Source organism: Camelus ferus, chromosome 23 (assembly GCF_009834535.1).
Source record: "Camelus ferus isolate YT-003-E chromosome 23, BCGSAC_Cfer_1.0, whole genome shotgun sequence".
In the NCBI taxonomy this organism is placed as follows: Eukaryota; Metazoa; Chordata; class Mammalia; order Artiodactyla; family Camelidae; genus Camelus; species Camelus ferus.
The window spans coordinates 15,682,928-15,705,051 of record NC_045718.1 but is presented as its reverse complement, the minus strand read 5'-3'; the positions used below and the strand labels follow the sequence as shown (position 1 = coordinate 15,705,051).

Here is a 22,124-nt window from a genome sequence, read left to right as displayed (position 1 = left end):
CATGGCAAACTCACAGCCGTTTCTTCCTCCTTGGACTTCATCTTGACAGTCCTAGTGGGAAATCCTGTGAGTGGCCAGCAGAGGGGGCGAGAGGTCCACAGTTGGGAAGCACAAGCTGTGAAGATGGCACCGGGGCGGCCAGCAGAGTGCAGGGGGCTGTCTGCTGGGCGTCTCTAAAGGCAGCTTCCCACAGCAGAATCACCGGTCAAGACGCCGCCGATCTTGCACTGACTTGAGCCTGGCAAGGGACTCAGGGCTTAAATACTAAGGGTCGGTGTGGATCACGCTGACGGGGCGGTCCCAAGTTCAAGAAGGTGCAGGGAGATAAGGGCCTAGGGCTATCTCTAGGGCCCAGTGCCAGGGCCCTCTGCCAAAACTCCAAGAGGAGGAGTTCCCCCCACCCTAGGCACTGGGAAACCTTACAAACATTTGCGGTGGCCAATGACTTAGGGTTTGTGAGGACAGGAACACGTGGGGTCAGGGACACTTCCGGCAGCAACCCGTGTCTGTAAATGACCTCCCTCCAATGGTACTTGATTTTTACTTTGCGCTTTGACAGTGTGCACTGTTCATCTGGTATAAACAAGTCAGGTCTCACTGCCCCTAGAAAGCAGGGATCAGATCTTAACTGTATCTGGGCCCTTCACTGTGCTGAATGTAAGACTGACCCCACCTCATATTTAGGTCTGCAGAGTGACTGCCTGATCTGTCTCACTGAGCTGTGACAGAAGGCAGTCCATCTCCTACAGTCCTGCCCTAGGGAGCCACAGAGGCAGCCTGGCCTCACACGCAAGACACCCCTGCAATGCCCCTCTCCTTTCTAGGCTCCACCAAGCGAAGATTTGTAACCTTTCCTTACAAGCAAAACAGAGGGAGGGGAAAAAGCATTAGGCAGGGGCGGGAGGATCCCAGGGGCGAGGAGGGGGCTGAGAGGGCTGAGCCCTGGGACCCTCATGGCCGCTCACGGAGTCTCACTCCCACCTACCCGGGGTCATGAAGGCTCAGAAGCCCCAGAAAGAGGTTCCTTCAAGGCCTCATTGCACCACCAAGATGACTCTGGGGAGAGTCACCCCCAACACGGCCTATGACATCTCTCCAATGGGAGGGTCAGCTCTCCTCCAGGGACAACTCACCCGTAATCGCTAAAGAGCAGGAAGAAGGCAAGCGGGGCTCAAGGTGGACAAGTAGTCTGCTAAGAGAAAGGGGACAGACAGGAACGGGGGGTGTCCGCCAGGTAAGTCGGCAGGAGAGGGGTCCCTTCTCCTTTGGAGTCTGCCCTTATCTTTACATGTCTGAAATGTTCTCCAATCTGCCAAGGACGCAGAGCTTCCTGCTCCGGTGTGGGGAGCAGCAGCCCGAGGTGTCATGATGCCCTGGGTTTGGGTCTTGGCTCCACACTTGGTCAAGTCAGCACAGGATGGGAGACTCAGCGTCCACAACCGTGCTGGGAGGAGTGCGTTAAGGTGGGGCCAGGAGAGCCCCGGCGGGAGGGGAACGGGTCGCAGGAAGACCGCTCGCTCCTGGGCACCGGCTCTGCCTTTCAGCGGCAGGGCTAGAGGGTTTGGGTCAGAAGGCCAGCTGTAAACCATCACCCCGCCGCTCGCTAGGGATGTGGCCTCCACAGGTCCTGCAGGTGCCCCTTCACAACTGCAAGGGGAGGCGGCAGCACCCACAAAGCTGCGGCCAGGAGGAAGAGGCCTGAGGGGTGAGACTGGTGCATCAGGAGACAGAGGAGAGGGCAGATGAGCTAAGCCCTGGAAACTCTGCAGCTAAGTCTCGGTTTTCTTAATTGCAAAATCATACGTTATCTCCAGGGCTGTAGTGAGGCTCAGATGGCAGCGTGAGTGAAAGCAGCTGACACGTCGCAGGTTTTATTGAGATAGATGACTAGTCCTGAGTTTCCTTCACATGTGGATGCACGCACACACCCCACTGTCATTCTGGGAGGCGCCAGGAAGACTTTGTCTGGGATAGAAAGAGCCAAAAAGTAGCTACATATGGAGCCAAGTTGAGAGGGTGGCAGGCGGACATGGGAAGAGCTGCACTGAAGCAACAGGGCCTGGAAAGACACTGGCCACCAAGCGATTGTCCTGCAGAGAGAAGGTGCTGCTGGGTAACCGCCACCAAGTGTACACCTTAGTAACCCTGGCCATGCAGCCACCTCCGGGCTGGCCTGGCAGGGACAGGCCCCCTCTGAGCCGGAGCAGGGCAGTCACTGGCCTTGCTCCTTCCACTCTCCCAAGTTGGCCTGAGTCTGGAGGCTCCGTGTCCTGGAAGGGGACACCGGAAGGAAACCGAGGTCCTGTCCACGAGGCTCTCTGCATGCCCAGCAGGTCTCAGCCCTCCCTTTCCCCGGGTTCCCCTAGGTTTAGTTTCCCCTCATTTCCAGGCAGTGCCCCCTTCTTTATTTAATGCTCTTAAACATGACATTTTTCTTGTCTCTTCCTTTGCCTTTGTTATTATTTTTCAGGTCACCCTCCCCCTTAAAAAATCTTCCTACTTATTTTTCTTTCTTTTGGGAAAAAAAAAAGCACAAACCACACACACATTCTGGAGGGGGGAAAATCTGAGAAGTCACAGGCTTTAGGAGCAAAGATGAACGCTGAAAAGCAGCTAAATTTAGTAGCTTCAAATACAAGGTGAGGCCTCAAAAAAATCTCAGGCTCCAAATGTGCTGTGAAAACCTCCCAGTTAGGATTCCTCCACGAACAGCTGGCAGTCACTCAAACGCTCACCTCTTGGAAACAGGAGTCTGAGAAGTGGTCAGTATTAGGAGGTCCCTCCCCTAACACTCACTTTTCGAGCCAGCCAGTAGGTGCGTCTTCTTAGAAACTCATGTTACCAAAGAGCCCTGCTTCCCTCTGGGGACATGCGGGAGGCAGGTTCATCTTCCACCGGGTGAACTAGAGCAGCCAAGGTGGGCGCGTTTCCTAGGAGCACGTGGAGAGGCTCGGCCACGTGAGCTGGAAAAGCAGCCAGGAAAGGCCAGAGTGGAGAGAGGTGTGGGGCGTGCACACAGCACGCCACCTTTCATCTGCTTCCAGAGAGGGAGGAGGCCATCTCTTCTGCCCACTGGTCCTTTGCCCGTCTAATGCCACAGAGACTCCTGATCATGGGGTCTTTCTCAGCCACAGTCAAGAGCCAGACGCTGGGCAGCGGAGAGGACCTCGCACCTGGGTCACTTTTAAGAAAATCAAAACTGGTGCCAGGTGGGTGGAAGAGAGGGACAATTCCATGCCTTCTATAGCCACTCTGTTCCCCTGGGGGAGGGATACTGCGGACAGCCCCAGGACACTGGGGACAGCCCCTCCTCCAGAGAGGAGGCAGTGTCTCCTTTTGGGGCTCTTTTTAGGAAGCAGAGCACCCTCCACCCCACCCTATTTGCCAAGAATAACTTAGAACAATTCCTTTCTAAAAGCAGAGGACTGAAACACAGAACTCTTGGGGCGTCCTGCTGACTCAAAGGCTCAGAGCTTACCAGGAGCTGATGTGATTTAATGAGAAATGTACGTGAAAACAGTCTGCAAACTGCAGCACGCTGTTCAATGGCCTGGGGGGTGCCCACAATGTCCTGAACCCTGGAGGAGTCAGTAGACGGCATGGGGCCCAGATAATATTTGGGTCTGAAGTCGCCTTCTCAGGCAGTGAAGAAACCTTATATAATGAAGTTAATATTACAGAGCACTTTTCTTTCCAGGGTAGGGTTCACCTTTCCAGCCACCCAAAGGAGGCCTCCTGGTCACAGTATCACTTAGGATCTGACTTAGCCTCTGCTGAGCATGCTGAATTATTCAGTAGCTCTGGATACCGACCTAGCTCTGGGGTCCCAGTGGTGGGGTGTCTGAAGAGGTGGAAAAGTGTGCAGTGAGCACACTCCCCAAATCTAGACCTGGAGGAAGAGCAAAGAGACAAAAGAAGCAGGAGCATCGGAGTCAGGATGTGGGCGCAGGGGCCAGCGCGGCTGGAGGGGTGGGGAGGCAAAGAACAATCAGACAGGCTGCTTGCAACAGGCCAGTGCCTGTCACTGGAAAGAAAAGGGAGGCCGGGGAGGGCTATGGTTCCCAGGAACTTCGCTCACTGCCTCCAGTCCCCACTGCAGCTCAGGAGAACCCTCGGTTCCCCTAGGATCCTGGAAGGAATGCAGCAGGCTGTGTGCACTCATCACTGCTCCTATTTCAGAGTCCTCTGCCCTGCGGCGCATAAACAGAGAAAGCCCAAACTGTGCCTGTGAAAAGAAAGAAGAGGCAGAGTGGGGATCAGGTAAATGATACTGTATTTCCATTGCCTCATCTGGCAGCAGAGGGGACCAGGGTCATGTTTCGTATCTCAGGGATGTGGCAGATCCAGAGAGGAATGTGGCCAGTGGCTGGGGAGCGCCCATGACCCGTGCCCACATCACCAGCGCTGGCTCGTCGTCGTCTGGAACCAGAGGGCAGAGAGCTCCTCTGGCTGTTGACTGTGATCAGCTCTGGCATTGGGGGGCTGATTTCCGAGCCTCGAACACACCTTCCACTGGGACCTGTCCGAGGCTGATGATCCCAAGGGAGAAAGCAGGGGGGCCTGACAGACATCTCCCACCCAGGTCTGGGCTGGCAGCATCTCACACCCCCCAACCCTGGGGCTGCAGAGAGCCACAGGGTCTCCTGCCAGGTTCTGGCCTGAGCTTAGAGACAGGTGGGCCGAGAAGGCATGACATCAGGTCTTGCCAGGTACCTGGGATTCCTCTAACTTTGCTCCGTCTCCGGGGGAGTTTTGTACTCCTGGGAGCCAGAGCTCATCTGGAGAGCACTGGGCACTTTCTGTCTAGAAAGCAAGCCATGGATGTCAATGGAGAAAAGATGAATAAAGGCTAATTCCGGAGGCCAGCTGCCTGCTGGGGTGACCGAGTCCAAAATCCTGTTCTAAAGTCAAGAGGAAGCTGCTGCTTATGATCTCCAGTGTCAGAGCTTACGTAAGAGGCAGAGTCCTCATTTTGCAGCCCCTCTCCTGATTGGGCAGGACCCCTAAAAGGCAAGGGGGCTCCACTGAACATGAGGAACTCAAATCAGACTAAAGGAAGAACTTCTTAACTCACCAGGTACCAGGTACACTGCTGTGGTGGGGCCTTCAGGCCCCCGGGAAATAGGGGCTTTTAATCCCTGAGACAGGGAAGCAGTGGCTCCCAGGGGAGCACAGGGCCACCCTGCCCTGGCCTGGCAAGTGGCTGGCAGTGTGGGCACTGCCTCGGGAGGCCACTGGGCTGGCTGACTCTGATGGCCCCTCTGGGAGCCTTTCCATGCAGAGAGGAAAAGAGAGGGAAGAGGGGATGAGATGGGGTGGGGGAGGGGCGCAGAGAAAGCAGCCGTCCTCCCCAGCAACTGGGTATGAGTTCAGGCTGGCACAGACTTGAGCGCGTAAATGATGACTGGATGGGCAGAGTGAAAGGCAGCTCTGGAGGTGGCCACGTTTGTGAGGACAGGCCAACCGGCCCAGTGGGACAGGGCCCCTCCGCCTCCCTTGGAATTTGGCCTGCAAGCTGAAGCACTCAGGGGCCTCACAGATGAATGGCCCGGCCTCCCCCAGCCGCCCAGGGGATGTGTTTGAAAACCTCTCTCAGCAGAGCTGGCCCCACCCACCACCAAGCCGGCAGGCTCCCAGACATAAATAAACCAGGCCCCTTGCCGCCTGCCAAGATCTGTCTTCTTGCCAAGAGCCTAGGGCTAAGGGCAGCCCCTCACTTGCCATCCCTCGGAGTAAACAGGGGTGCTTATTCATGCCAGGACAGAGAAGAAATCTTGTTGTTGGATAAATCTGCTGGAGGAGCGTACAGAAGGACTGGCTGTCCGGAATCTGCTCTGGTTTAGGTCATGCGTGGAAACGCCCCTGGTCTCCCCATCTGGGGCCTGGAGATAACACCTCTGTGAGGCCACAGGGAAGCGTCCATCATGACGTCATCTCCACCCTCTCCCCCTCGCCCTGCAGCACTGGTCCTCGCTCCCGCCCTGCCTGCCCTCAGAGCCAGGGGGCAGCAGGCTGGCCTGTCGGTTAAGTCCTCCTGCCACTGAGCACTCCTGGCTGGTCTCCCTAAGGCTCGAGACACCCTCAGTGAGCCTCTGGCTCCTGCCCCCTCTCCCTCTTCCTCAGGGGGACCAGCCACAATGTGCAGACAGGAAGGGCGACTGGGGCAAGGGCTGGGGTGGGGGGCCCAGCATGGCATAGCTGGCTGCACTCTCCCCTCTACAGAGACCCTCCAGCTGGAGTACACTGCACAAGCCTTCTGAGGGGCAAGATGATTGTGGCGACAGCTGGGGGTGTTTTGAACAAGGCCAAGAGAGAAGCAATGACCAAGCCAAACATGGGAGAAGCAGGAGAAAGGAAATACAAAGTTCTAACCCCTGCAGGGGTTAATCCCCTCCCTGTAAGCCTGGGAGCAGGTTATCAGGGCAGGATGGAAGAGTTGCTAGATTTCTTGAGGGTACGCTGCATTTTGTAGGAACTGCTGCTCAGCAAAAGAGAGTCCGGCCAGTGTGGGGGCAGGTGGGGTGTGCTGCAGGGGCGGCGGGGAAGGGGGCGAGGGGGCTTATCTGCTGAGGAACCAGGGAGCCCAACCCCACTGCACGTATAACCAGTGGTTCCTGCTGCAGCCTCCAGGACTCAGGTTTCCAGAGATTAAGGCCACACACAGATGGGGAACCCAGACATCACCTGCCAATGGCCCAGTGCACCAACAATGATGACCTTTCCCCCACTTTATAGATGTAAGACAGGGAACGACGAGGTTACCTTGCTCAGTGTCACACACATAGTAGAAAGTGGAATGGCGAGGCTGAGATGAAACTCCGTTTTTGTTTTTAAAAGGGCAATCACTTAAGGCACAACCTCGAAGACAGCTAAGTGGATCTGGAGAGGACAAATGACAGGCAAATGACATCACCAAGGCTGAGCTGCTTCCTGGGCCTGTGAGCCCCTCTCTGTCCCTCCGTTGCACCCCTGCTCTCTATGGGGCTCCAGTCTCCTACGCTCTTAGGGAGGGGCTGGGGTGAGCCTCTCAGGACAGCCCAGGAACTGTAGCTGCCTCCAGGGTGTTTTGGTAACTCAACCCAACAGGGCCTGCTCTGGTCCAACAGCCAGCTGCCGAGTTCTAAACAATGGCAAGGGGTGTGGGTAGTAGGGGAGGCTTATGAATTAAAAATAGATGCTAGTAATCACCAGGGAGCTCACAGCGAGCATGTGGGGCTGTGTTTACTAGAGAGAGAAGAATCCCTTCTATTCAAGCCGAGGGACCAGGGTGGGACCAGCACAGCTTCGCACACCAGCCCGTGGCATCTGGGTTTGGGGGAGTCAGCTGACTAAGCAGTGTTTACCAATGGCTGGAAGACCCCTGTCCTCAGGACATGGAAGTACCCCCTCTTCTCAGGACCCCCTGGGGCCACGCCCATCCCTGGAGGAGCAGCTCCAGGTCAGAAAGGATGTGCAATGGAAGGGGAAATGGCAACCAAGAGATAAAGTCACTGTCCCTGGGCTGAGGCCACCATCTCACGATGGATGTGGCACAAAATGGTCCCTGGCGGTTTTCGTGACCTCAGATCTCAATTTGGTCCTGTGGGCATGCTAGAAACATGGGGTCTAGGCTCCTCCCCGCCAAGAACTAGCCAGGTGCCCCCAGGCAAGCAGCCTCCTGATTCCTTGAGGCCTCAGGCTGCTCATCTGTAAAATGGTGAGAATAGTGTCTGCTCTGGCAACTTCACAAGGATGTTTTTTAGGATGAAGCAGGTAATGCACAGGACAAAGCTTTGGAAAGATGAAAGTTCTAAGTATGGATATGAAACAGTCCCCCCATTCCCACCTGAACCCAGGGAACCTCCCCCAGAGTCAGCTCACCCAGGAGTTTCCAGGGCTGCTCCCCCACCAGCAGCAAGAACAGAACCCTGCCTGCCTTCCGGACATCTTGGGGGGAGTGTGAAGACCAAAAATTAGCCTCGTGGAGAAGCTCCCTAGTCGATGCGCCCATCCCGGACCCCCCAGCCCCCTGCATTCCCAGTCAGCAAACGCCAACAACTCCTCACCAGTCTCCACCAGTGCTCACCGCACGCCTGCTCCATCTGCTCAGAGAGCCGGGGACCACAAAGTTCACGTTCTCCCTCCTTGTAAAACGGCTCTAGGACCAGAGACCCTGGCTTGGCAGGATCATTCTAATTTGATTTTTTAAATGTATTCATTCACTCAGCAGCAAGAGATGGGCCTGGCGGCTGCCACAGCCAAACCACTGGCTCATTAGGGCTGAATAACCAATTCATCCTGCTGGTCCCCTCTGAGTCTCCCTTCCATCCACAAGGCCACGCTTCCCTTTTAGCCGACACATCCAGACTTCACTCTTGGCACAGACTTCTCTGCAGTTGAAACTATGCTTACAGATGGTCCAGTGCCATCATTTTAAATGCTCTCTGTATGCTAACAACACCCAAATGTCTGCCTCCAGCCTAGGTCTCTCCCCAAGACTCCAGACTCAGACATCTGACTGCTTATCTGGCATTTCCACGTGGATGTTTAATAGCCATCTCAAACGTAACATGTCCAAAGACCAGCTCTGATTTCTGCCACCACAGCCCCTGCAGATGTATGGTCCATTTGCTGTCTTTCTCAACTTAGTTTAAAGGCAATTTCTTCTCTCCAGCTGCCGGGCCAAAAACCTGTGAGCCATCTCTGCCTGCTCCCTTTCTGTCATGCCCCACATCCATCAGGAATCTTCAGAGCTTGATCTCTGAAGCAATTCCAAATCCAGCCACTTCTCCGGCTCCCGCCCTGCAGCAAACCACTGTCATCTCCCCGCTGGAGGCTTCCAACAGCTTCCCAGCTGGACATCGTGCTCGCACCTGGCTCCCAGCCCAGTCACCACACAGCGGCCAGAGTGGTCTTCTTAAAAGGTGTCACCCATCTATACGAAATCTAATGAATTCTCATCTCACTGGAGAAAAAAGTCAAAAGCCCCTCTCCTGGCCTGCTAGTGATGGGCAGCCCTCCCTGCCCATCTTTCAAAAACCAACATAAACCAGACTGCCTCAGTCAATGTTGGCCTCCTTTCTCCTCCCCAGGAGAGCTGCCCCTCCACGTCCAACATCTCCTCAATCTACTGAAACTGGTTTCTTGCCACGGTTACCAGTGGCCCCCACTGCCTGACACTGCCTGCATATGTTTCCAAATCCAGATGTGACCCATCGTTCCTGCTGCATTTCACACAGTTGCGTACTTCCGCCTTCCTCAAACTCCCTTCTCCTTGTGCTTTGCCGTCATCTCTCTCCAGGTCCAACCCTACAGATCTGCCTACTTTCTCCTGATGTCAGCTCCATCCTTGGCCTCCTTCTCACCTGACACATGCCCTTCGAGGTCTCATCCACACCCAGGATTCCAAGCTCAGTGCTGGCTCCCAGAGTGCCAGCCCCAGTGCCACCTCTCCCATGTGAACCCGACCGTAAGTTGGTGCTCTTTAGATGGACAGCTCCCAGAGGCACCTGCAACCCAACATGTCCAAAACCGAACTCACCACTTTCCTTCCCAAACCTTCTCCTTCCCCTGTGTTTCTTCAACTAGAGAATGCCCCACTGCTGAAGCTGCTCAGCCAGAAGCCCGAGAATCCTCCTCCATTCCTCTTCCATGTCCACTTCCTCACTTACTACTATTGATGCTAACTGCCAAATGTCTTCTGAATTTGTCTCCGCCTTTCCACCCTCACTGCTGCAGCCTAGACTCCAGCAACAGCTCCAACAATGGTTTCTTTGACTCTGCTCCTGTCCCTGTTTCTAATTTGCTGTCTATACTGAGACCCAAAGGGACCTGCTCCTGCCATTTTCCTGCCTAACACCCTTGGATAACTTCACACCACCCCAGACTCAATGTGGCAAGGGCTTCTGTGATCTAACCTTTGCCTGCCCGGCAGTGCCCAAAACCGCTGGACGCTCCAACCACAGTGAAGCCCTGCTAGTCCCCAGCGTCAGCTCACATTACACACTTCCTCCCCCAACTCCTCCCCCAGTTCTTCCCTGGCTAAATGATACTTCTTCTTTAAGATTCAGCTCAGTGGCTTCCTCCAACAAGGGCTTTGCCAACAAGCTCCCACAGCCTCTGTCACAGCCTCACCACCCTATTCTGTCCACTCACCCATCTGTCTGCCCTCTATTCGGTAAGCTCCGTGAGGACGGCACCTCCGCTCATTTTTTTGTTATATTTTTCTAACAAGTATGCAAGAAATACTTCTTACACAAATGCAAGAATGAATACAGAAATTCAGAAAAGTGCCAAACTAGACAGTCTCCTTACCAAACAACCCTTCATGGATTCCTCCTCTGCCTCCTTTGGTTGGTCATAATAATAAAAATGATACTGGCCAGACTCCATTCCAAGCATTTTACATATATGAATGCATTTAATCCCACAGCAACTCTACCATTATTAGCCCTTTTCAATTGGGGAAGCTGTGGTACAAAAAGATGAAGTGACTTGGGCAGTACATGGCAGACCCAGGGTTGACACTAGTCTGTGTTCTTGATGACTACACTTACTGCCTCTGGAGAGCACGTTTAAGGAGAACAAATTAAAATTAGTATCAGCCTGAGCAAAAGTTAATTTTGAAAAACAAACCTCTAAACAAACAAAAAAATTAGCCATTTGCGGGTCATCTCTTGCTTTTGGCTCAGTCCTATCTCTGGCTCCTTCAACCAGACAGACAGCTCGGCAGGCGGTGGGGTGTCCGTACCCACCAGGCTGGTCCCCAGCTCAGCTCCCCAGGGCCACAGGCCCCTTAGGAGGTGGCTCCTGCCTCTAGGGCAGCCCCCACCTGGAAGGCCCTCCCCTCGCCCCGCCTCACCTTGTCGCCGAGGCCCTCGGCCTCCTCAGCCAGGAGGTTGCCACCGTCCGCCAGCAGCAGGGCCGTGTCGGTGGTGGACGAGGAGCGGGGGCGGCACTGATGCTGGTGCAGGATGGCGGCCAGGCTGCTGTCCTGGGGGGCCTTGCGCAGCAGGTGGGGGCTGCCGCGCTGGGGCTCCAGGGAGCTGCTCTTGGTGCGCCGGCTGCTGCCCCCGCCGCCGCCGCCGCCGCCGCCCCCGCCGCTGCTGTGCAGGCTAGCGCCCCGCTTGATGGAGGGCCGGGAGCGGATCTGCTGCAGCACGCGGTTGAAGGCGGTGGGCCTGGCGGGCAGGTCGTGCAGGGACATGGCGTAGGAGACGCGGTGCATCTCCGGGGAGCGCTCCTTCTCGTCTGGGGAGTCATGGTCGGACATGCCCTGCTGATGCTGCTGCTGGGAATCCTGAGACGTCTGGTGCTCCCTCTCCCGTGACCGGCGGCGGCTGTGGAACAGATGCTTCAAGCCGTGGCCAAACATGGAGCCCTCTGAGAGCTGCTGGATTTTCTTAAGGGGGACAAAGATGAAGAACCTGGTGAGTGGAAAGCTCTCAAATGCCTGGTCAATTAGGGGCAGAGGCGAGGGTCCGTTCTTGGGATGCTAGTGTAGCTGCCGCAGCCATCTGAGTCTGGAAGATGCCCATGAATATCTCGTCATGCCTAAAAGGTCACCTTGCATAAAGGTGGCAACCCGGACCCATTTTCCTCTCATTCACAAAGAGATGTACCCATATGGTTTCCCACTGTACATTCCCAATCAACACCTGGCCTCAGGGTTACTGGTCAGGATGTTCCTGTGGCTACAGTCTGGGGCTCAGGGGCACACGCAGGCAGCACTTGGCTCATGAGGTTTATGCCTCTGGACTGACTCTCCCTCCACCCCCTAATCCCTCCCTTCTTCTGAGTTAGGTCCTTCTCAAGATGCTCTTTCAGACCACCAGGCAGGCATCCACTTCCAAAGATGTCTCATTGCAACACTCCCTGGGTCAGGGCCATGCAATCAGGTCATAGCGGATATTGCTAATTATCTACCCAATATCTATTCTTTTTTTTTTTTTAAAGAATATTTCATTTATTTATTTTATTTTGGTTGGGGGTAGTGGGTAGGGGGAGGTAATTAGGTTATATTTATTTTTAGATGAGGTACTGAGGATTGAACCCAGGACCTCGTGTGTGCTAAGCCTGTGCTCTACCACTTGAGCTATACCCTCCCCACTCTATTCTTCTTTCTTACCAAATTGTATGGCCTTACTGCGCCGTACTGCAATTCTTGCTTCATCAGACTCCCTTGCAGCTAGGAGTGGCCATATGACAGTTTTGGCCAATGGAAAACAAGGTGTGTGTTTCTGGGAACACTTTTGCTTTCTTGATAAAGGCACTGGCCCTTCCTACTTCCCATCTGGAATGTGGTGGTAAAGCCTGGAGATGCAGCAGGCGCCTTGCAACGACAAGGTGACCGGCATGATGATGCAGACTTACACACAGCTGGGGGAGACCCCAGGGACAGGCCTGAGGACCGGATGGCCCTACAGAGTCACCAAACCAGCTGTGAATGCCTACCCTGGGGTTCTTGCTTCATGAAATAAACAAACGTAGCTTTGTCTATATTGTCGTCTATACAACAGTAATTTTCTCTTACTTACAGCCAATCTCACTCCTGATATAGCAATAGAACACATTTTACTGAAGCTTCCAGGTTGGCGAATACTTTCACATGCTAGGAAGGTGGCACATCCCAGCTCCAGGGCAACAGAAACTCCTGCACTCAAGGCCCTTCTGAACCTCACCTCATGGACCCCTTCATCTGTCTGTTCATCCTTTGTAACAAACTGGTAAATGTAAGAAAGTAAATAAACTACTCCTATGGGCATACCTTGTAGTGCAGGGAGTAATGTGACCACTTCTTTAGCATACATATCAGAACCAACATCTCTCTGCTCAGATCGGAACAAACCAAAGGCGCCCTGGAGCCCAGTGTGGCCCTGCGCCCGCCTTCCCCCTTTAGCTCTGCCGCTGAGATGCTTCAGCTGCTCCCCAGGCAGCACTGCTCAGAGGCAGCAGGACCGCCTGGCCAGGGCGAGGCAATGTGGGTATAATTCCAGACAGCTGCTTCTGTCAGGGGGCTGGCTCATCTGGTGGATCCAAGCCCCCGGCAGAGAGCTTCAGAGCCAGCAGTAGGAGAGCTGGGACTTGGAGGACCAGGTGAGAATCCACATCCTGTAACTCCTAAGGGGGAAACAGAACCCAGCCATGTGGGGCTCAGTGAGCCACAGCAGGTCTTCATCTGTGAGGACACCCCATCACCTCGGGATGCAGCCTCACTCACCTAAAAAACCCTTCCAAAGAATTACACGTACTGGACTTTTTTTTTTTTTTTCCTAGAAACAACTTACAGAGCAGAAAACTTGAACCACAAAGACACCAAGAAAAAACCATCTTTAGATCTTCTGAATTAGCTGACCGCACTCCTCTTACTTTACACCGCAGCGTGGTTTGCGCAGATAGCCACACTCACATCTGGATGTCAATAACTGCGTATACTACTGTGGATTTGTGTCCAAGTGTAGGCTTTTCATTTTCAGCTCATTTAAGTCGCCCTACAATCCAGAGTAGGTGGGGCCCTTATGTCACCCATTTTACAGACCAGATAAGTTACATCATCGCAGCTCACTGTGAACTCACGCTTTATAGTTTTCAAGGCACTTTTTCTGTTGCATTAGCTCACTCAATTTTCCCAGAAAGTAATAAAAGCAACAGTGGCAACACTTCCATTTTTAAGTGAGGAAATTAAGGTGACCCTGACTGCTCAAGAAATTAATCCTGGGGCAGCCCTGGAGACGTTAGGTCCACAACACCAGATCTTCCCACGGGAGCTACCATCTCCTCAGGGCCAGCCCGAGGCAGGGCCAGGAGGATCCAGCTGAATCTGCTCTGGGTACAACCACCACGTCCAAGGCAGACCAGACTGAGGACTGGACTCCGCCAGACTTGGAAATGGCCAGATCCTGCAGCCTCTGGACCAGGGACAGCCCAGGACACCCCCCTCCTCCTCAGTCCAAGCTGACACCAGACCTTCCTCCAGGCATGGTGGACAGGCCAGCTGACTCTGGCATTTGCCCAGTGGCTTTTGCCAAGTGGTCACATTACATATTACAAATTGTCTTTCTAGCATTCTATTCCAGGCCTCTTTCTCCTCTCCCCACCACTCCTAGCCTAGCTTCTCCTACCCTGAGGCCCTTCTTTCACATCCACTCAGATACAGAGTTCCCTTCAAAAGACTTCACCAGAGTCCTGAAGCATTCCTCTCCCTGAGCCCGGGGAGAAGGGGGGAGGCGCAGGGGACAGCAGCCACCACTGCCTGCCATATTGCTTTGAATCCTAAAATCTTTGGTCAATTTATTTTTAATATCCTTTAACAACAGCACTTTCCAAAGTGCTTTCCAGTGTATGCTGTCATTCCAGCCTGATGCTCGCCTAACCTCAGGACGCAGGATGTGACTGCATCAGTGTCTGCATTTTGCAGATGAAGAGACTGAAGCCCAGCACAGTTAAGGGGCTCATGCAAGTCACACACAGGCACCTCCGACTTCCAGTCTAAGTCACCCTCACTGGCTCACAGTGATTCGAAGACTAAAGCAGATATGGTATTTTCATGTGATCCAGAACAGAATCACAGGCAGGAACAAAACAAAACAAAAATGCCTGAACTGCAGTGGTGGATCTGCCCGCACCACACTGTAGGACTTGGGCAAGACCTGTAACCAGTGTGGGTCTTTCTTTCCCACCTTCCATGTGCTCTACAGGTGAAGGAAAGCCAGGGTGACCTCAGGACCTTTGCCCCTGCAGCACCAAGGAGTCTGCTAAAGATGATGGTGGGGACAAGGGAAAAGAACAAAAAAGAGGTCAGAGAATAATAGCGGGAGGGAGGCTGCTCCAAACCAAGGGGTTCTTCCCTCACTTACGAGGTGCAAGTCAAGAAAGCAGGTAGCACACGGGCTGCTTCTGCGTGTGGGTGTCAGCGAGGAGACGGTTAAGGAGTTCTGACACGACATGGGAAGTGTTAAAAAAAAAAAAAAAAAACAGCACATACACATAACCAACCACAAGTTTTGGAAATGAGGAAAACCATGGTGACTAGCTTGAGGGAACTTAGCCACCAACGCAGCAGAAGGCACCACCTGCTCTGACTAACAGGTTCCAGCTACTAAATGTCACTTGCTTCTCCACATTGACTATTGCTTTTCCCCAGCTGCCAGAAACCATTTTGGTGGCCAAGCAAAGCCATGTATTATGAAAAGAGAGTTAGAGGTGGGACACAAACAGCTCCCTGGATCCACAGAACGAGCAAAAGCTGTCCCAGAACTGCCCAGAGGCCAGAAGCCAGCTGGGAGGGAGAACGTCCGGGGGCCAGGTGCCCACACCTGGGCAGGTAAATGAGGGGAGTTTGCTGCCTCCACCTCCGAACTATCTTTAAAGGCAGGAAGAGCCCCGTCGCCTGGGTGCCACCATCCTCTCGGGAAGACGGGGTGGACTCGACAGTTTCTGAGAGATCCTTCCTGAGAAGGCTGTGGTCTCCGAACAGTTATGCTTCATCCGTTTCCCTCCCTGGGTGTGGGTCCCCCAAAGGGGAAGTCTGCTCCAAAAGCTGCAAACACAGCTGCAGGAGATCAAAAGTAAAATGCTTCGGGGTACAGTGACTTTGGCACTGGCTGTGCCAGTACAGACTTTGGCCAGAAGTGGCTTCTCATTCCTCCAAGTCCCTGTGTTCTTACCAACTCCCATTAAAGCTAAAAGGATCTTAAAAAGTGACACTAACCTATAGCTAATTATCCCACCTGGCAACTGACTGCATCTCTGACTGCATATCCGTTCCTCCCACCTGGGTTTGAAACGCCCTCTGCCCCACACAGGTTCGGCTGGGAGGGTTCAGCGGGGTGACTGGGTCACCATGAGCCTTAGCAAGCCTAGGTCGCCAACGTTCCTCTATTTATAGGGTCTCTATGGAAACAGGGCCAGCATTAGAGAGCTAATCGCTGTAAAAACCCACAGAGTCCTACTCTCGAGATAAAAAAGTGGATTGCAAAAGTCTCCAATTGCCCTTAAGAAGCCTTGGGTGGGGAGCCATCACCCCAGGTTTGGCCACAATGATGGGGAAGAGTGAGCAGCTGCAACTCTTTCTCCTAGAAACACAGCGATGAAAGATTTTTGGAATCATTTTTTTCCTTCCCCAGCATCACCGCTGACATTACAAAACAGATCTCAACTCGGGCAAACGGCTTCCCCATTCTCAATTTTATTTTAACTCCTCCTTCCTTTATTTATCGCTTAGAGAATTCTGCCTGGAGCCAATGCCAGTCAGGCAAGGCGACCTCATGCAGCGGGGTCTCTAGGCAGAACCAGCTCAACATACACCAGCAAAAGAGATGTTAATTCAAGTTACCTACATGGTGGGCCCTCTCTCTGCCTCCTCTCATCCTACCCACCCTTCACCACCTCCCCCTCCATGTAGCCCTCACTGACCACACCAGCCCGCACTGATCGCACCACCCTGATCTGAACTCCGGAGAGGTCATTATCTGCACCCCTCATCTTGCAGTTAATCATGTTCCGCCTTGCGCCATGGCTTCTCCTGCTCTCTCAAATTGTCATCCAACTTTTCTCCTGCTTATGAATGGAACCCTCCATGAGCAAATGGAGGGCAGGAGCAATATGGTCTATTATCTTTCTGTCTCTAGTATCACCCGGCAGAGACCTTAACACAAACGTGGCAAATGCTACTTAATTATTCTCTGAGTGGAAACAATGCAAATCTACAGAACCACCTTAAAAAGGCGATTTAGTGCGCAGACAACTACCTTTTCCAACGATTTAAAACGCTCATTTGCACAGCTTTTTCTTGTGTCTAACCCAGATCCCTCCTGCTGTAGTTTAAACTCTCACCTCGGTCCATTATCAGAGTAACTGCCAAGATCGGGCTTCTTGGAGGGAGATGAACACAAACCCAGGAGCCCGAATGTGTCTGCTGTCCTCACGAATGGCTTAGGTCACGGCTCCGGAAATTAAAGCCAGCTTTGTTTTCCAAGGTGGACATCACTCAGGGAATTTGGCTGTAATAAGGAAGCCTGTAGCCATTTGGTTTGAAAAGTCAAATTTTTTCCCACATAAACATACCTGCTATTCCTCAACAGCTTTGTTTTAACTTCTTAACGTGGCGAGAGGCCTGGTGTTTAGCTGATGAAGTATGGCCTCGTTCTAAGAATGCACCCTCCTCGTCTGTGAGGAGTTCAAAGGGAGATGCCATTTCTTAGAGGAGAGATGGAAACAGAGACGAGTTTGGATTGGCCTCCAGGACCACCACTGAGAAGCCACCTGAGCTTTTTTCCCCCAGCCCAACACCCACACTTTTTTTAAACTTCAACCCCAAATTCAGATCCTGTCTGATGTTTCAATTCCTTGTTGAGGGAGAGATTCTTGTTAATGGGATTGGCAATTAAGACAATTAAATACACGAAAAGAAGCACATTCTGTAATAGCGAGCCTGCAAGACAGTTCCCACTGGAACAGCGAGGGCAGCTGGGAATTCATCTAGAGCCCAATATGTGGCAGAACAGACAGCTTCATTCGCCACCTGCTTTCCCATCGGTCACCAATTCCCCCCAAGCCCACATTCAGGGCTGCTCTGAAAATTCCTGGAGGCGAAGGGGGGTGGGAGAGAGGCAATCCCAGGCCTTAGGACCCTCTGCCCACCTCACATTACGTCCAGGTGGGATAGAAACGGGCAGCCTCAGAATTCTTCACCACCGCCTACTGTCCCTGACTACTGACAGTCAAAAAGGACTCTGGCCTTACAAGGGACCTGGCACTTATCATTTTACTTCCCCCACTTCAAAAGTGCTCTCCTCTGGGTTGTAACTAAACTTCCACCCTTAAAACTTGCTCTAAGCCCACCGCTTCTGATTAACCCCATAGGTTTCTCATTCCACTGATGATGCCCAAAGCACACTTAAAGTTAAAGTGTGCTTAGATGAATGATTTTCTTGTAAGTGTTTCACTCTGTTTGCCTGGAGGTGAAGGCAGTGGCTGCTGCCAAAGGGCTGATTCCCCATTTCCCTGTTCCGAGATTTACCCTGTTCCGGTTCTGCCTCCCCTGATGGAACCTCTCCCAGGGGTCCTGCTCCCACCTGCAACTGTGGGAATCTTCCAGCCAGAACATATCACTTCTAGGAGGGGAGCTGGGAGCCTCATGATGAGCAAGGCTGCGTGGGGCCCTGCTCTACCATCAGAACTGTTCCCCAGAGGCCCAGACAGAGCACCCACACTCCTCCATCCCACCCGCATTCCCATGAGGTCGCCTGTCTTCCCATCGAAAAAGTGGAGAAACTGAGACCCATACATTTTATCAAAACCCTGGGCCTTAAAAATAAAATAAAAGAACAGAAAAACAAGCAGGGGACTTCTTAGAAATGTCAGTGTTCTCTCTCTTGACTTTGGTGGTAGATAGATGGGGTGTCTTTTGCTGTTATTTAAGCTGTACTTATGTTTTCAGATTTTTCAGACACTTTCATATGCATGTCGTATTTCACAGTTTAAAACACGGCCTCTCCCGCTGAAGGCATCAGTGTCTGTTGACCTCTGACCCCTCTCCCAGGGGCTCTCTACCTGAGGGCCTCAGGGGCAGGGGGGCAGGGAGGGGGTGCAGCGCCTGTGATCCCCAGCACAGCCAGCAAGGAGAAGCATACAGGATTCAGTTGTGACTTTCCCGCAGCTATTTGGTTTCTAATTGCTTTTCCTGATCCTCACTCTGAGCAGGCAGGGAGACCAGGGTCTGGTGTGGACGGAAGAACATGAGCTGGAACCCAAATGAGCCTAAAGGACTTCGAACCAGGACTGGAATAATGAAATTCAGAGCACCCCCTTTTCCTTCTGGGACAAAAATATATTAATACTGTTCAGAAATCCCTGGGGAAATCATTCGCAAGGGCTTTTGTGAGGGGAAGGAGACCCTCAAGGGACGTCCAGGTGAAGAACTCCGGCCAGCACACCCAGAGTCTTCCTCTCAGGAAAGACTCAATTCCTCCAGCTGCCAAGGGCTGGGAGAGGTGGCAAGGTCGGCGATTTCCTCCTCTACCTTCGGGCTTCTAAAGGCATCAGGACAGAGCCAGCTGACGGGCTGAGACGCACATCCCAGCACCTCCAGCAGCCACTACCACCTGCTGTATTTTTAACAGGAATGGGTGCTCCATGTCCCTTTGTGCGCTTTTCCCCTGCGCTCCCCCTACTCCCACTCTGGCTGGAACTGGGGTTATTTGCTGGAAAATCTCGGTGTACTTTTGGTCAGCCAACACTTTCTCTGGCCAGCAATCCAGCATTTCCTCCCGACTAGCAAGGAGCCGGGCAGCAGCAAAGGACCAGGTAATGACCACAAATGAACCAAGACGCGAACTCAAGTGGTTCAGCAGAAATCCAGGCTACAGGGGCAGGGGACGTGACTCTGAACTGTCAGGCTCCTGTTGCAGGAGTGTCTGCTGGGATGTCCCCCAAAGGTCACATCTAGTGTGCAGAGTAGCTAAGAAGGCCCCCAAAGTACCTGTATAAGCCCCTTCTGGGGCAATGTCCATTTTCAGGCTATTTTTCAGTTACCGTTTTATGATCCCTCCCCAAAGACTGCTGCTTAATTCTTTTTCCCTCTTTTCACTGGCCCTCCCCACCTTATAATCACCGATCTCAGGCCACCATAGCAAAAATGGACAGTGCAGAGCCCACAACACTAAAGGGGAAAGGAGCCCACAAGAGCCCCCAAAACCTTGGCTGCCACTAGTGAGGGCACCATTCAGACCAAAATTCTCTCCTCTCCCACCTCCTCCAACTTTCATGGAGGTGCTTCAGACAAAGCCTCTTTTATTTTTTTCCCCCTTTTCTCAAGATGATTTCCTCCATTGCACTGAATCTATCGCAATGCTGGAGCTGTTGCAGGAAAACAGAAGTGGGATTAAGGGACCCAAAGTTTCTATCTCCAAAGTTTAAAATGAAAACAAAAGCAAGCCAGAACTGCTGGTCTCTCTAGGACAAACACAGATGCAGGGCAGGGGACGTTAAAAATCAAACTTTCCCCTTACTGGTACCACCAGCAAATTAAAACAAGGCAGCTTCTACCCACAGCTAGAGCCAATGGTGGAATTTTCCCATCACTGGAAAACTGTGCCAGCATTGGAAAACAAGTTTGGACACACTTCAGTATTCTTAGTCCCTTTTCCCAGAAAAGGGCTCAGAAAAGTTGAGTGATTTGCCTGAGCTCACACAGCAAATCAAACTGCAATAGCCCCCAAGTTCACTGTCTGGTTCTGAAGTCCCTACCCTGTAAACACATGATAAAGCAGACAGAGATAAACAGGAAAAGGCCCTGTTTGTCTCCCCGTGTTCCCACTGAGCAAGCAGCAGCTAGGTTTTCTCCGTGCTGCCAGCCTGGGTCCACATGGTTGTGGTCGCCTCAGTGGTACATCTTCTGGTGGGCGTGGAGGACCACTTGGAAAGACAATGTCCTTTCTCACACCTGATCTCAATTTTGGTTCGGGGACGTCCGGCGTTTAATATCAAGTGTAGAGTTGCTGTTGTATCTGCCCCAACCAGAATGAGAACATCAACAAGAAAAAAAAAAAAGAGCGAGAGAGAGAGAGATGGTATAAGAGGGTGGAGATGAAGGAGCTTCTTAAAGCAGCTTTATCTACAGAGACAAAGACTCAACAGCCCCCACACCACAACCAGTCCACCTTCCCTCATGAAGGCAGCTGGGGGAAATGAATGGCGCTGACAGCTTCCACTGCTGTCTGAGCTGGAAACTGGGGGAGTTTCCAAGGCTGTTTCTCCTGGACTTTTCGGGTGAGGTCCCATCTAGTCAAGGGAATCAGGGTTTGCTGGCCAGACTCATCTGAATCGGCCCACAGTAAAGCTGAAGTCTGCAGCAGGAGGCTGGCCCCCTCCCCACATCAGCATTAAGGGCAATACTTTTCCTTCATCATCTCATTTAAAAGAGGAACCACACCTCCTGACCACACAGGGTGGGCTCAGAAGTGGCAGCTGGGCCAGGTACCAAGGACCTTCGGTATACAGCCTTCCCAACAGAGCTCACCTATATACAAAAGGCTACCCCGAACCTCTGAAAAGGGCAGCAGCAGAACCAGAGGTCACATTCGAAAAATTACCACAAAATTTTAAAAGTACACACATGGAGCTAGCTGTCCCCTTCTCACCGCTCCCCAAGGAACACAGACAGGTAACACACACAGGTAAGAGCACACTCACCTGCGCTCTGACTTCCTGACTCTGTGCCGCTCAGGCCAAACGAGGAATGTCATTGGTTTATTCTGGTGAGCTCCTTAGTGGCTGCTGCCATAGGATACAGGCTTTATTTAACATAACGGAGTCCTCTTGCTCCCCTAGCCAAGACCTTGCACCCCCTCTGGAGAAAATCTCCCTGAGGCATCAATCTCCAAGGCATCTAAGTTCCTTCCTTGGGCTGACATCTCGCCCAGCCGAGTGGTGAGCTGGCTGGAGAAGCCGGAGCCTGCAGTCCCTGTGGCAGCTCCAGCAAAGGTGCATTATTTACCACAGCTGCTATTTTAATTAATATAGAGATAAATTCAATACAGCTTGATAATTGTCTCAGCAACCTCAGGCCGGAAAATAAAGGACTCCCAGCTGCATGTGATCGCCTCTTTCGGATTCTGGTTCTAACTGCCGGCTCAGCATGTGTGCAACTTGAACCAAGGCCCCAAACCAGCCCAAGCACAGCGCGGCCACCTGTCAGTTCTCCACCCTGGGGGTTGGTTCAGCAGGCGGGCAGGGATCTCCAAGCACTAGCTTAACCTCTGGCTCCACCTAACGGCAAGAAGTTCACACTCCCCTTTCACAGATGGACAAACTGAGCTTCAATCCAGGAAGGTCCCAAAAGGAGGAAACTAACTCCGCAAAGGAAACCATTAGGTCCTTTGCTTGGCCTCCCACTCTGTAATTTTCTTCCCCTGCCATCTTACAGGAGGGAAAGTGATGTCAACTTTTTAGTTAGCATCTTGGATTTCTCCAGCCCTTTGTCTGCGAATAGCACTTCACACGCATTATTCAAACAATCTCGGATGGGTGAGTCACTAGAACGTCTGCCGCATAATGAGGAACAAACACAAGAGGCCTGAAATGAACTGAAAAGCAGAGGTGCAAATGGTACCTGACGTCCAGCCCAGGGTCTGGCCGAACATCTG

The 22,124-nt window shown here is 52.7% G+C and overlaps 1 protein-coding gene and 1 long non-coding RNA gene across 5 annotated transcripts in view; one reads left to right on the top strand and one right to left on the bottom strand.

Annotated features, from left to right (window-relative positions):
- The window catches only part of TMCC2 (transmembrane and coiled-coil domain family 2), a 34,228-nt gene that overhangs the window by 11,237 nt on the left and 867 nt on the right, over positions 1-22,124 (bottom strand). The window contains exons 1-2 of one of the 4 annotated variants that reach the window (XM_032467014.1): positions 21,172-21,810; positions 10,841-11,380 (exon numbers count right to left, since the gene is read on the bottom strand). In XM_032467014.1, coding sequence (XP_032322905.1) covers positions 10,841-11,353 — 513 coding nt within the window. In that variant the 5' untranslated portion in view covers positions 11,354-11,380; positions 21,172-21,810. Of the gene's footprint in view, positions 1-14; positions 2,788-6,762; positions 6,880-10,840; positions 11,381-21,171; positions 21,811-22,124 lie in introns of those variants that run through there. The other 3 variants (XM_032467013.1, XM_032467017.1, XM_032467016.1) reach the window with 3 other exon arrangements.
- LOC116659401 lies at positions 18,210-21,167 on the top strand. Its single transcript, XR_004314773.1, has 3 exons — positions 18,210-18,702; positions 20,545-20,549; positions 21,156-21,167. It is a non-coding gene; the product is annotated as an uncharacterized LOC116659401 (long non-coding RNA).